The 13,793-nt window shown below is 39.2% G+C and overlaps 1 protein-coding gene across 1 annotated transcript in view; it reads right to left on the bottom strand.

The window, feature by feature from the left end:
* LOC117502059 (SUN domain-containing protein 2-like) overlaps positions 1-13,793 on the bottom strand; it is a 112,363-nt gene that overhangs the window by 18,767 nt on the left and 79,803 nt on the right. Inside the window, exons 11-12 of the mRNA XM_034161049.1 lie at positions 7,811-7,948; positions 7,500-7,596 (exon numbers count right to left, since the gene is read on the bottom strand). Of these exons, the coding sequence (XP_034016940.1) occupies positions 7,500-7,596; positions 7,811-7,948 (235 nt within the window). The remainder of the gene's footprint in view (positions 1-7,499; positions 7,597-7,810; positions 7,949-13,793) is intronic.

Here is a 13,793-nt window from a genome sequence, read left to right as displayed (position 1 = left end):
TTAAAGCCCATCTGATAGAGTCAAAAGCTTTCTCAGCATCAAGACTCGCTATAATTACTTGAGTTTTGTCCTTTTGTATTTGTCCTAGGATGTGTAATATTCTTCTGATGTTATCAGTTGTTTGTCTGTAGTGGACAAAACCAGTCTGATCTGAATTAATTAGGTCAGGCAACAACTTCTCCAATCTGCGGGCAAACGCAGACCATGAACAATTTATAATCCAAGTTGAGGACACTAAATGGCCGATAGTTCCCACATTCACGTCTATCCTTCCCCTCTTTCGGGATTAATGAGATCGCCCTTAGGCTGCGATACCATTGAGAGCTGTACCCATCTGGCCCAACCGCTTTTCTTGTTTTTAGTCTGGTTATAGCTACATTTATTTCCTCTCCTGAAATTGGGTTTATTAAATTCTCATTTTCAAGGTCTGAGAGTGAAGGTAAATCTACATAGCTAAGAAAGGCATCGATGCAATCCTCCTTACAAGCATTAAGTTGTGAATATAGGTCCTTGTAGAAGACTTCAAAACATTCTTGAATCTTTTCCAATTTAGTTTCCATTATATTAGTTTTAGGGATCTTAATTTTGTATATCGTACTTTCCTCCTGTTGCTTACGTAGTTTGTACGCCAAGTATTTTGTTGATTTCCCTCCTATCTCATAATATTTCTGCCTCATCAAAATTAAATTCTTCTGCATATCCTGAGTGTAAATATTGTTGATTTCTCCCTGAATTTTCTTAATTTCCTGCTTTACAGTGGGGTTTGGATTGTTTATATCTTCCTGTTGCTTCTGTGTTAAATTCGTCTGTAGATCTGCTAGTTTTGTCCTTTGATTCTCTTTAGGTGAGAAGTAATAGAAATTAATTTAACTCTCATTATTGCCTTAAATGTGTCCCATATAATAATTGGTGATACCTCTCCTGTGTGATTAATTTCCAAAAATTCTTTAATGTCTTCCTTTATTTTAGAAACTACAGCAGGATCATTGAATATAGATGAATTGAATTTCGTTTTTTTCCTACCCCTCAGCAGAGACCTGGAGATAGGACTATGATCAGAAAGATCCCTTGTCACAGTCTCTAATCTTAAGACTATCCATTTTAAACATAAAGAAGTAATCTAGCCTAGCATAGACTTTAAACAAACTAGAGTAATGAGTGTAATCTCTGCCAGATGGGCACAGCTCTCGCCACACATCTATTATCCCCATTTCTACCATATAGGAGTTAACTTTCCTTATGATCTTATTGGTCGGACTGGAGGAGTCTCGTCCAGGGTTTAGTCTAAAATTAAAGTCTCCCCCCACAAACAACTGTACCCTGAGAGTCTATCATTAAATCAAAAATATTCCTATAGAATACCCAATTGCTCCCAGGTGGGGTGTAAACATTTAGTATAGCAATTTCAGACCTTCCTGTTACCCTGACAAATCTGCCCTCCTCATCAGTGATTTCTGAGATATCTTCATAGTTAAGAGCACCAGAGATAAGTATAGCCACACCCCTCTTATATTTTGATTTATCAGATGAGGAAAACACGTTTAAAACCCTTTCTTTTCAACCTCAAATGGTCCATTTGGTTCATGTGTGTCTTCTGAAGTAATGCAATCTGGGCATTTTCTTTCTTCAGTTTAGTTAATATCTTATTCATCCTAATCAAATTCAAGACCCCATTAACATTATATGAAATAATTTTCACTAGCTCATTTTGTATGTGGTTGTATTATCTGACTGTACAGTATTCCCCCGGTAGCAGCAGGCAACCCCCCCCCCCCCTAAAAAACAACATATGAAATAAACAAGGAACAAGCAGAAATATATGGTGCATAACTGAAGCATGAGTGCCCCTGACCACCCTTCCAGCAGTAAGTCACATCTAATGCTTCCAGTCCTTGAATGAACAGCCCTATTTACTCCCTGAGCTAGGGGGCCTTCCACTGTGATGGCCCCCTCAGTAAAAAGAATCCCTACTCATTTTAGCTTGACAGTAAATATATTTTACCATATTGTCCATATCACACACAGAACATTATATTAGTTCTCTTGCTGTCTGTATACTTGCAGCTTCTCCTTATATGCTGCAGCTCCTCAGTTCTGTTGTGGACCCCGACCCCCAGTGACCCACCACGACAACCATCTCTGTAGTTTCTCTCTGGGAGTAGCCGGTGGTTTAATCACTTTCACCGGGAACCCCCGGCTCGCCAGGTCTGCCGTCGCCTCCTCCACCGTGTTATAGATTTTTGCTCTTTCTTCATAGAACACTTTGAGGCAGGCTGGATAGAGGGTCCGTAATCACAGGTCCTTGTCTTTCAGTATCCTCCACGTACTCCTTTCTCATGATCTCCGGAGGGTAGTCGTGGTCAAGGTTTATCTTTTTGTTGTTCCACAGAAAACCTTTCTTCTGCCATGCCAGCCTCAGCACTTCTTTTACAGTGAAGCACAGGGATTTTACCAGGGTTGACCTGGGTTGGGAGCCGTCAGGCGGCGGAGATGATAGCGCTCTATGCGCCCTCTGGATCTGTAGTGCTGTTGATGGGGGGATATTTAGATTCTCCTGAAGTAGCTTCTCCACAAAATGGGTCATTGATTGAGTCCCCGACTCCGCTCCCTCCGGGACACCGTATAGTCTGAACGTCTCCCTCCTGTAGGCTTCCAGCGATGTTTTCCTGCATTGTTAGCATCTCAGCTAATATCTCATCTGTGCTTTGAAGCTTGTCTTCATGCTCAGCAACCCTGGTTTCCACGTCATTAAGCCTTGTATTGGTTTTGTCCAGCTCACCTGTGATTTCTTGTAATTATGTTTTCGTGTCTTTTCGAAATTCTTTCACCTCTTTTCCAATGCTTGTCCTCGTTCTCTGTCACAGCACCGTTGTGACTAGGAGTGGGGGACGCACCGCGGCCAGCCCCTGGGGAGCTAACGTTAGCTTCTTCTGTTAGCTCTGTCTCATCCTCTGCAACATGTTCGATAAAGAACTTTTTGCCTCGCCTGTTCTTTTTGGACGTCATCTGTGCCCCCTCTCCCTTATTGTTGTGGACTTCGCTGGGTTGTTAATTCAACTTTGGGGCCGTTGTAAATAACTCTTGTTGAGAGCTCTCTTTCTAAGTTGCCATCCCTCTCTCGGCTGGAACCAAAATGTAGTAATTTTAACATTATTTTATTTTTCCTTTGTGGATCATGGCATTCCACGTCCCAACAGCCAGGGGCTGTGGGCATGGGCCGCCCGCCGGGCCGCCCGCCCTTGACCGCCACCCAATCCTCTCTGCACTCGACCCCCATGGCCCCCTCTGCAGGTGGTGAACCCACAGGAGACTCGGGAGGAGCTCGGAGTTGAGCCGCTGCTCCTCCACGTCGAAAAGAGTCAGTTGAGGTGGCTCGGGCATCTTTTCCGGATGCCCCCTGGACGCCTCAATGGAGAGGTGTTCCGGGCACGTCCCACTGGGAGGAGGCCCCGGGGAAGACCCAGGACACGCTGGAGGGACTACATCTCTCGGCTGGCTTGGAAACGCCTTGGGGTTCCCCCGGAGGAGCTGGGGGAGGTGTATGTGGATCGGGAGGTCTGGACGGCTTTGCCTGAGCTGCTGCCCCTGTGACCCGACTCCGGATAAAGCGGAAGAAAATGGATGGATGGATGGATCATGGCATAATTTCCTCGTGTTCAGACAGAATAGCCCGTTGCCTGTGGTAAATGAGCCATTTAATGAATGAGTGAACCAAAGTGCGTGTGTGAATTTGATCCGCATGATGGACAGCATTGACAGACGTATTTTGACTTGGTCTGGACATTTCAGAGCGTGTACATGAAAATCCCACATTGAGAGATTGACATCACACTGCTGTCAAGTGGTATCGGGTCACGGAGTATCGGACACATTTTATGATTACAAGTACGAGTAAATTAATACAGGATCGGGTCGATACCTGATACTGGTATCAGTGCATCCCTAGTAGACGCCACACCCATCTGCTTGGATCTTGACTGATCAAAGTTGCTAAGTTTCTAAGTTCTTTGATTAAAGCCATCCAACAGAAAGTACTGGATGATATTAAATAAATAATAAAAACAAAAAGTATTGTATTATTGCACAATTACAGCAACGAAAAACTGCAAATTTGACACCAAGTAATAAATGATGTATTATGGAGACTGTCAAGACTTTAGCACAGTTTTTTTTCCTTTGTCTTGAATGGGAGGAAACATGTTTGAAGGAGTGTTACAGAGACTTTTTGAGAATTCTGGAAAAAAATCATTATCTTTAACACTGAATGAATTTTCAAAAAATCATAACTCTGTCAAAAAAGATTTAATTTCTTTCATAGCGTTATGTAGGATGGTATCCTTTATCGACTGACAAAGCTGTATCCAGATCTGATCCAGATTACAGATTTTGATGCCATTTAAATTTAACATTGAAAATCCAATTCAATGTATATTTTACATTATATCTTACTCAAACAGGCCACAATCACTCTCATATTAGAAAGTGAGGTGCAGACTGGCACTCATTATCACCTGGCAAACGTTTCATCTAGTGTTGCCAATCGCACGGTCCCCTCTAAAAATTGGTCCGCCCTGCTTTCACTGCACATGTGTCGGAATCTCTACACCCAAAACGATCAAAGGGAATAATGCGATTATTAACCATCAGATGACAAAGTAAAACCTCTTAAACATCCTAATGTCACGATTTGGCCCTGATCAGGGCTTTGATTCTATCTTTCCATTTTCTTTTTCTCACAGTCTGCCCCAGGTTTGATTTGTTAGTTGTTTTATTTTCATGATTTTGATTTGCTACTTTTCTTTGTTACTTTTCATACTTTACCCATTGTTCATTTCCGTTCTAGTTTTGTTCAGTCAGTTTATGTTCAGTTTATCACTTGTTTATTTTGTTCTCCTCATTTGGGATATTGTACGTTATGTTTTTGAATCGGGTTTAGTTTTCTGTTATCACATAGTCTCGGTTCTACTTATTGTTTGTTTAGTCACTTTGTTTTCTTGGTCGGTCCCAGTTCAGTTTTGTCTCAGTGTTTATTTTCCTATTATTCTCTGATCAGTTCTTACGTAGTTTTTCTTTTGTGCTTATAATCTCGCTTTTCAGTTCTTATATTCATGCCCTGTTCATACTTAAATAATATTCTGCCCTTGGTTTCCGTTTTAGCTCTGTTCTCAGTTTTTCCTTCCAGAAACTTCACTAACACCTGCCTCTTGTTCCACTGATTACATCACCTGTTATTTAAGCCCCTCACTTCCCTCATTCCGGTGCCAGTTTGTTGTGATCTTGTTATCTATGTTCCAGCCTTTGTTTCTTGTCCTGTTGCCTCTCTGTATTTTTGACCTCGCTTTGTATTTTTGAATTTCATCTTTGTTTTAGCTCTTGTACTTTGTCACGCTGTGTTTTGACCTCTGCTCGCCTGGACCACACCTCAGTCTCTTGATTGTTTGTACCTCCGCCTCTCTGCCTGCCATACTGTGTACCAAATCCCTGCTATGTCTTAAGATAAAGCCTTTTATTATTCCAGTCTCTGTGTTCTGGAGGCTTGCATTTGTGTCCAGTCACATTGCACCTGCATCCTGACACCTAAAGTCAGTTTTAAGAGCCATAGTCTATCTGTGGAATGGCTTATAGAAGGGGGTGATATATCATGTTTCAGTAGGCCACTGAAGTTTTTTTTAGGGGAAGATATATTGTCCAAACGGACAAAAATTACGTTGTTTTTTTTTTTATCCAAAGATCCCTTCGGGCGGAAAATTACGGCCCTTTTTTAGGCCCTTTTTAATCTTGTCCCAGTGTATCCAAATATGCCGTAATGCATATTTGGATACACTGGGACAAGATCTTTCCAAATTTGCATAAATGGCGGTGGCTTAGTTAGGGCGCTTTTGCATAGGTGGCGCTCTTTATGTTAAGAACTCGATATTTGGCAATTTTCATTTGGCCATATCTCAATGCGCCCCCTATGGATTTTCAGTTCAGTTCAGTTTATTATGTTCCTCTGTATCTCTGCTATTCATGATAAAGATATCAAGAAGGCGTTTTGCCTTATTAACCGTGGGTTAATGAGGCAGTGTATCCAAATATGCATAAATGAGCAAGGCTTATTCAGGGCGCAGGCCCTGGGAGGGTCCCAAATGTAGCCCAAAATGCTACAAGTTGTGACTTGAAGCGCCACCTATAGGCAGCGCCCTCAATTAGCATTGAAAAATATAACGCTAAATGGGAGAACATCCAAAACATTTATATACCATAAGATCAATGAGGTTTACTGAGGGCGCACAAAGATATTTAAAGGTCAAAATTCACATTTTGACTATGTCACTGTTTTGGCCCCTTTAACCCCTACCCTAAAAAGGGCCGTAATTTTCCTCCCGAAGGGATTTTTGGATAAAAAAATGTAATTTTTGCCCGTTTGGATAATACAGCTTCCCATAAAAAAACGTCAGTGGCCTACTGAAACATGATATACCACCACCCATTTGAAAGTTACAAATTTCGGCTCTTAAGCAGAAACGTGGCGATAATCGGTGAATTGCTGCTAATGCTCCGAAATGACGCAGGCGCAGCAGTACGTCAGACTCAAATGTGTGGCTGTGGCACTCTGACCAGTCCCACGTCTTATATTATGAAATAATGCTGAATTTATGTGGGAATGATTGTTGTACAAAAGCTTCAGATATCCGTTGCTGAGACAAATGATGACTGGAGTGCAGTTTGAAGCAGAAACAAAGTGATAATCGCTGAATTGCTGCTGAGGCTCAGAAATGACGCTGCTGGGCTCCGAAATTACAAATGTGTAGTGAAGGACGGGCGGACCGATTTTTAGGGGGGACCATTCGGTCGGCAACACCGAATCTGATCCAGATTACAGATTTTCTGGCCATTTAAATTTAACATTGAAAACCCCATTTCATGTATATTTTACATTATATCTTAATCAAATGTGCCCCAATACCTCACATAATTGAAAGTGAGGTGCAGACTGGCACTCACTGTCACCTGACAAGTTTGATCTGGCTCTGATCCGGATTGTGGATTTTATGGACATCTGAATGTAATACTGAAAACCCCATTTGATGTACATTTTGCATTATATCTAAATCAAAAGTGCCTCAATCACTCTCATTTGTGACAATGAGGTGCAAAATGACACTCTCAATGAAGAGACAAGAGACAAAGTTTGATCCATATGTTATCCATATCCCGGATTTAGCGGATATTTATTTGATTTTGACATTGAAAAGCCCTTTTGATCTATATCTTGTATTATATTTTAGCTTATGAAAAGACACTTCTAACAGGACTTTGACCTTGAAAATTTTTCCATGGTAAAAAACAGGAAATTAGTGTTGGCAGAGGTTTGCACTCTACGAGCGCAGTGCTCTAGTTAGCATTTGTGGGCACAGAGACAATTAAACCTGCAGCCAATAACTGATGTATAAACCTGATGTTAACTGATGTATAAATTCAGGTGACTAAGAGATTGTGATTGGGGGGGGGACAACCTTGAGACTCCAGGGCAAAGTCAGCCATTTTGTCAGCCATGGGACGTCCACAGTCTGAGGACCGCCGTTGGTCACCCAACCTGATCACATCTTGTTCCTGATTAATATACACAATACAATGTGCACACACAGACACAAAACAAAAACATCAAAATTAACATAAACAAAACTTTTATCCAAATCACAATGATGATTTGTTTGTGCAAAAACAAAAACAAAAACCACGAAGTCAATTAAAAACCACTGAAAACATCTTGTTAAAATAGCTGAACATCTTGTCCTGACTTGACACAATTTCTAGATCCACCAACCTTGACGCGGTCTGCGAGCCACCTCTCCAAGGCCTGTTGAAGTTCTGGAGTCAGATGGCCAGGGATGGGCACAGTGCTGTTATCAGGACAGGGTTCTGCATGAGGACTCTGCTGGATGGACAACAACTCCTGAGATAGCTAGAAGACATAAAAAAAAAAAATAAAAAAAAAAAATCAGTCTTGTCTTTAAAAACTTATTTGCTAAATAAATTATGTTATTGTCAGACCAAGAAAAAGATCAGAACTTTAGTATTGCATACTGCACTTGTATAAGTTATCCTTTAACAGTGGTGTCCAAAGTGTTTCAGAAAGGGCCGAGAGGGTGCAGGTTTTCTTTGCAGCTACTGACTCCAGCAGGTGATTTCACTGATGAACTCGTCCCACCTCCTCAAATTGATGTTAATCAGTGAAATCACCTGCTGGAGTCGGGAGCTGCAAAGAAAACCTGTACCCTCTCGGCCCTTGCTGGAATACTTTTGACACCACTGCTTTAATAGAAGTGCTTCTAAGTAATTTTCACCCCAAAGAAGGCGTCCCTTATAGTCCTGTCTGTGTCCACTTACTGACCCGTTTAGTTTTTGTATCATCGTGTCATCATGGCGTCACTACAGCTGTGTTTCCCTTCAGGACAACCAGATCTGAGTCGGAGATCAAATTATACCTTTTTTTTTGTCAAAAGCATTATTGATGTCATCATCAATACTAATTATAATAACAATAATAATTATTATTGATGCCATCATTCATAATAATAATAATAATATAGTAATTATTATTATTATTATTATTGCTGTCATCATCAATAATAATTACTGTTATTATTATAATTATTATTGATGCCATCATCCATAATAATAATAATAATAATAGTAATCATTATTATTATTGGTGTCATCATCAATAATAATTATTATTCTAATATTAATTATTATTGATGTCATCATTGATAATAATAATTATTATTATCATTGATGTCATCATTGATAATAATAATAATTATAATAATAATAATACTGGATTTAGTCAAAACCCTCTGCAACAAGCACAGCACTGAGTATATTCAATCAAATATATTAATTAATAATGCAGTCTGAAGTCAAACCAGTTCACACTGGGAACATTTCTCTGACTGAACTCAGTTCTGGCTCCAGGGCAACCTCAGCTAACAGTTCAGAAATGCAAGCAAACTTGTCTAAAAGCACAACTTTCTTTATTCTTTCTTTATTCTTTGTTCACCACCATAAAAAGGTACATAAAGACAGGGGTGTATATAAAATGTATATTTTTATTTCGAGCATTTTTAAACATCTTAAAAGTAGAGCAGCTAACAACATTACTATCAAGAGAATTCCAGAGTTCAACAAAAAGTTTTTTCTTGTTTCTGTTCTGCTATAAAAATGGTACAGATTATGGGCATGACCTCTACTACGATGATGCATCTTAACACAATTACTGATATTTAAACTGGTTATCCCATGTAGCACCTTATAGTATAATAACAAATCCGCTTTCATGTGTCTGCACTCTAGTGATTCTAAACTAAGCAAACTAAGTCTCTCAGGGCATGAAAGCCCTTTACAAATATCTAATCTTCTAGTAAAATAACGCCGAACAGATTCTACATATTCAACATTGGTCTTCAGCCTAGGTGACCAGACACATTTAGAGGATTCCAATATTGAACGGACATAACTTTTATACAAGAATAAATAGAACATGTAGTCATGACCCTTGAATGTATTAAAAATATTTCTTATTACAAAATGTGCTTTTTTAACAACTGAACTACAATGACTGGTAAATTTTAAATCAGATTGTATTATAACACCAACATCAGAGATGCTCTCAACGGTATCAATTACACAACCATCCATCTGGTAAGAGTACACATGTCTAGCTTTGCCAATTCTAAGATGCTTAGCTTTACTGGCTTTCAATTTTAGTTGCCAAACACTGGCCCATTCAAATATTTCAATAAATCAGCCTGTAGCGTTTCACAGTCACTAGCAGAGACAATAGGCCTATACACCTTTATATCATCAGCATACATACTGACTGTAGAGTTCAAAATAACAGAATCTATGTCAGTAGAAAAACACAAAAAGAGCAACGGTCCAAGGACCGTGCCTTGAGGCACTTCAGAAATGACATTTTTACAAGCTGACAATGCACTACCAACTATAACTCGAACTCTGATAGAAAGTTGTCATTCCATTTACGAGCAGATCCACAAAAACCATACTTAAGTTTAAAAAGAAGCTTGGAATGTACAACAGTTTCACTGAGAGGTATCTGTCACATCCTCCAACACAAAACTGATAAAATTATAATTGATGGTAAATGACAAAGCCCTTAAACACAGGAAGGTGGGAAAGTAACTAAACTTAAATGCAACCCCTGTTTTAATCGACATAAGACATACAACCTGGTGGAAACCTGAGTACAATTTATTGAGGGAACTGAGAATTCATTACCAAGGTTGAGAAACGCAGGAAGCACAGAGGTCATTTCTAAGTCCATATGAAAGCCCTGGAGTGAAAGAAAAACTAGACACTGAAAAAACTAGAATAAAGAAAAAATAATCAGGAAGCACAGACAACTCAGAATTAAGTGTTCCTCCAAACACACTGAAACATGAATATAAATGAAGCAGGTGGAGCCTGCGAGTCATAGGAACACACTCAGAATACACAGGACATGAGGAAACAGAGCATTTGATAAGAGAAATGACTTCCACAAACACACCTGGAGCATGACATGATGCAGGGTGGAAGCACCACCCTGACAAACCTGAGGAGAAGCCCACACCAAGCCCTACACAAGTCACGACAATCCCTTAGTGGTGAGGAAAATCATCTCTTCACTGGATAGAAAATCTACATCCAGGGTCAATCTAGAGACTCTCGTGCGTGAGTTTGTTTAAAGTGGTAATGCTGTTGCACGTCAACAAACACATGATCCTTGACAGATCCATAGCCTGGGCTGATGGTTGGGAAATCCCAGACGATCGAGGTTTGAAGACCTGCTGCAGCCTTCACCCTAGTGGCGGTTCTACATTGAATTAAGACCTCCTCCAAGCACCCCCCCCCCCCAAAAAAAAACTCCCACAAATTTTTGTAGAACAGCCATTTTTTTTATTATTTTATTATTATTATTAATATTTTAAAAGTGCAATTGAAATTGACATCAAAAAGCAGCAGGCTACAATGTAAGTCTTATATAAAACATCCTTGAATTGCAAATCGGAATAAACATGCTCTTACATGCTAACATGTCTGCCATTAGATGATTTAGATGGTTACTGCCTCAAATTCTCTGCTTGGCACACTTTTAGTTATGACTGGCTAAACTATGCTTTATCAAAAAATAGAGTTGTAGCAAACAGCAAATGTTCATCTTTGAAACTACCTACAGATATGAAAATTCCATTGGATAGCTACAGGCTCAACATTAACCCAAATGATGGATATAATGACTGAACTTGTAACAGTTTTGTTCGAAGTATGAGTCATTCTTCTACTGAAGCATGTGTTAATTTTACACACATTACTACTTTAATATTTGAGATTTCTCCCCTAAAATATCCATCCAAAAATAATAGAAATTTATGTTTGCACTAGTTAAAGAATTAAATTTACCTGTAACTCATCTTCAGCCAATTTCCCTCACAATGTCTCAGAAGTAATTTACAATTATTATTATTAGTGCATCCTCTGACAAAGTCCATTTTATGCCATTTAGCACTGTGTAAAATAATAATTTTGAAAACCCTGACAATTTCTCTGACCATTTTGAGTACAGTTTGATGGTGAAATTAGATGTTATGTTTGTTGAGTATAAGCATACCAATTTAGCAAGCATCAAAGCAAGAAGGCTAACAAACGTGTTACACCACCAATTAACATTAGCCCTTCATTCATGACATGGATACCCTAAGAAAGAAAGAACACAGTGGCATACCTTTATCCTTTGCTCATTTTCTTTTCTTTTTTTTTCCTAAATTGGGCACCTGATGGCTTTGACACCCCCCCCGCCTCACTCATGACCATAATCATTTTGTATCACCTATTTTTGTTAGCGATGTCACACAATTCAGAAAACCATGCAGGAATTATAGGACAACATTTATAATATTGAGATGTGCATTATTTGGAAGAAAGTCTAAGGGTGATTCTTAGACTACGGGCACTTATTATGTCCTTTGATCATATTGTATGAAAAACAGAAAAAAGGGGAAATTTCACACTTTTATAGTTATCATATATGTGTATATAGCAACCGGGGGGGGGGGGGGTTTATAAGCTTTTGCTTCAGCCTACACCTAAATCGGCGGCACAAAACTGGGAAATTGTTTGTTTTTGTTTTCTTTTTTTTGTTTTGTATTACGAGAGATTCTTTTGTTAAGTATGTCTGTGCATGTCAAATAAAAAAATCGTTCATTCAATTCATTCATTATGTGTAAATGCAGCATAAACGGTGTCATTGTTGGGTGAGTGGCTGAAGTTTCATCTCTTGAACACCAGGTGGCAGACCTGCACCGAGTACATGTACCATTTTAAAGACCATTTTAATGAAACCAACATATTTCATATTTTGTGAGGTCAGCTTTATTTTATTTGGTAATATATATCCATTTCTATATTTAAGGCCTGCAGCATTTTCTGAGAAACATCAGGGGATGAAAACATGAACATTTCTAAATCAGTGACCGTTTCTTCGACTTCATTTACATCAATCATTCAGAAATACAAACACTGTGGTACTTTATGGTAAATCTGTGTCAGGTAGGCAGTTCTCAAAAACTAAATGCCCATGCTGGAAGAAGACAAGTGAGGGAAGCCACCAAGACATAAATCTGGAAGAACTTTTGGATTCTGTGGGTGTGAGTGGAGAAACTGGGAATATAACATTTTTATTTTTATCTTCATTTTACATACAGTCCCAACTTTTTCTGATTTGTGGTCGTTTCTGTTGCATTTCTGAAATTACAGCACTGCTATAAAGAAAAGTGTGAACATTTTATTGTTTTTTTTTTTTTTTTTTTACTTTGTAGAACAAATGCAAACACCAAACATGTGCAGGCAAACTTTGATATAAACCGCACAGAACAATGCAGGCTGATTTGACTCCCCATATTTTTTGTGAATGAATAAGAATAAAATAAGATGTAACTCACTTTGAAATGAATAAAACATATAGCTGCAGCTTAATAACTTTGAAAAATAACAAAAATCAGCAGCTTGTATTTTTATTCTGACTCCAGTTCATTTTAGTGTGATGAAGTCATCCTTTTTTTTCTCCTCATCAGTCACGTTTTGTGATTAAAAATACTACATTAAGATCAAGATATAAATACCTTTGGAAAATAAACATCACCGCACAGCTTCTCCACATCAGATTTTTTTTGGTTCGTTTTTTAACCCGTGTATGCGGAATCTTTGCTCAGTTCATTTATATATTCTCATTTTTAAAGGAAATCTTTAAAGGATATTTGACTGTTTATTTCATCTCATGATCTCGAATAATCATGGCACCGTCAATAAACAGGTGCATCTCGCACATGGTGTGAACAGGACGGTGCCATCGGACCCGCAAGGTAGAATAAGTGGAGAGAGAAGTAAAGGCAGCTCCACGTTTTTTTTAAACACTCGAGTTAAAATCACCTCTCTCTGCTCCACACTCGCTGTCTCGTGCACTGATGGTTCTCAGCAGAATGTAACGTCTCTCAGGAATCCCCCACCCCTCCCTCCCTCACAGTCTGCAGCCAGTTGACTCCACACACGTGCGCACGCACGCATGCACGCACGGGCACACACACACGCGCACACACACACACACAGCTCCTTCAGTAAACTGCACATTTTAGATGGCTTTGAACAAGGCACCCACTGTTTTAATCGGTCCATCTTTTTTGAAAACTGAACGTCGAAATGATGGCAGGACAGCTCGCTATCTAAAAATATGATCCTGGTGTGACGGTTTG

Source organism: Thalassophryne amazonica, chromosome 20 (assembly GCF_902500255.1).
Source record: "Thalassophryne amazonica chromosome 20, fThaAma1.1, whole genome shotgun sequence".
NCBI classification, from domain to species: domain Eukaryota; kingdom Metazoa; phylum Chordata; class Actinopteri; order Batrachoidiformes; family Batrachoididae; genus Thalassophryne; species Thalassophryne amazonica.
This window is presented reverse-complemented; position numbering and strand designations above follow the sequence as displayed.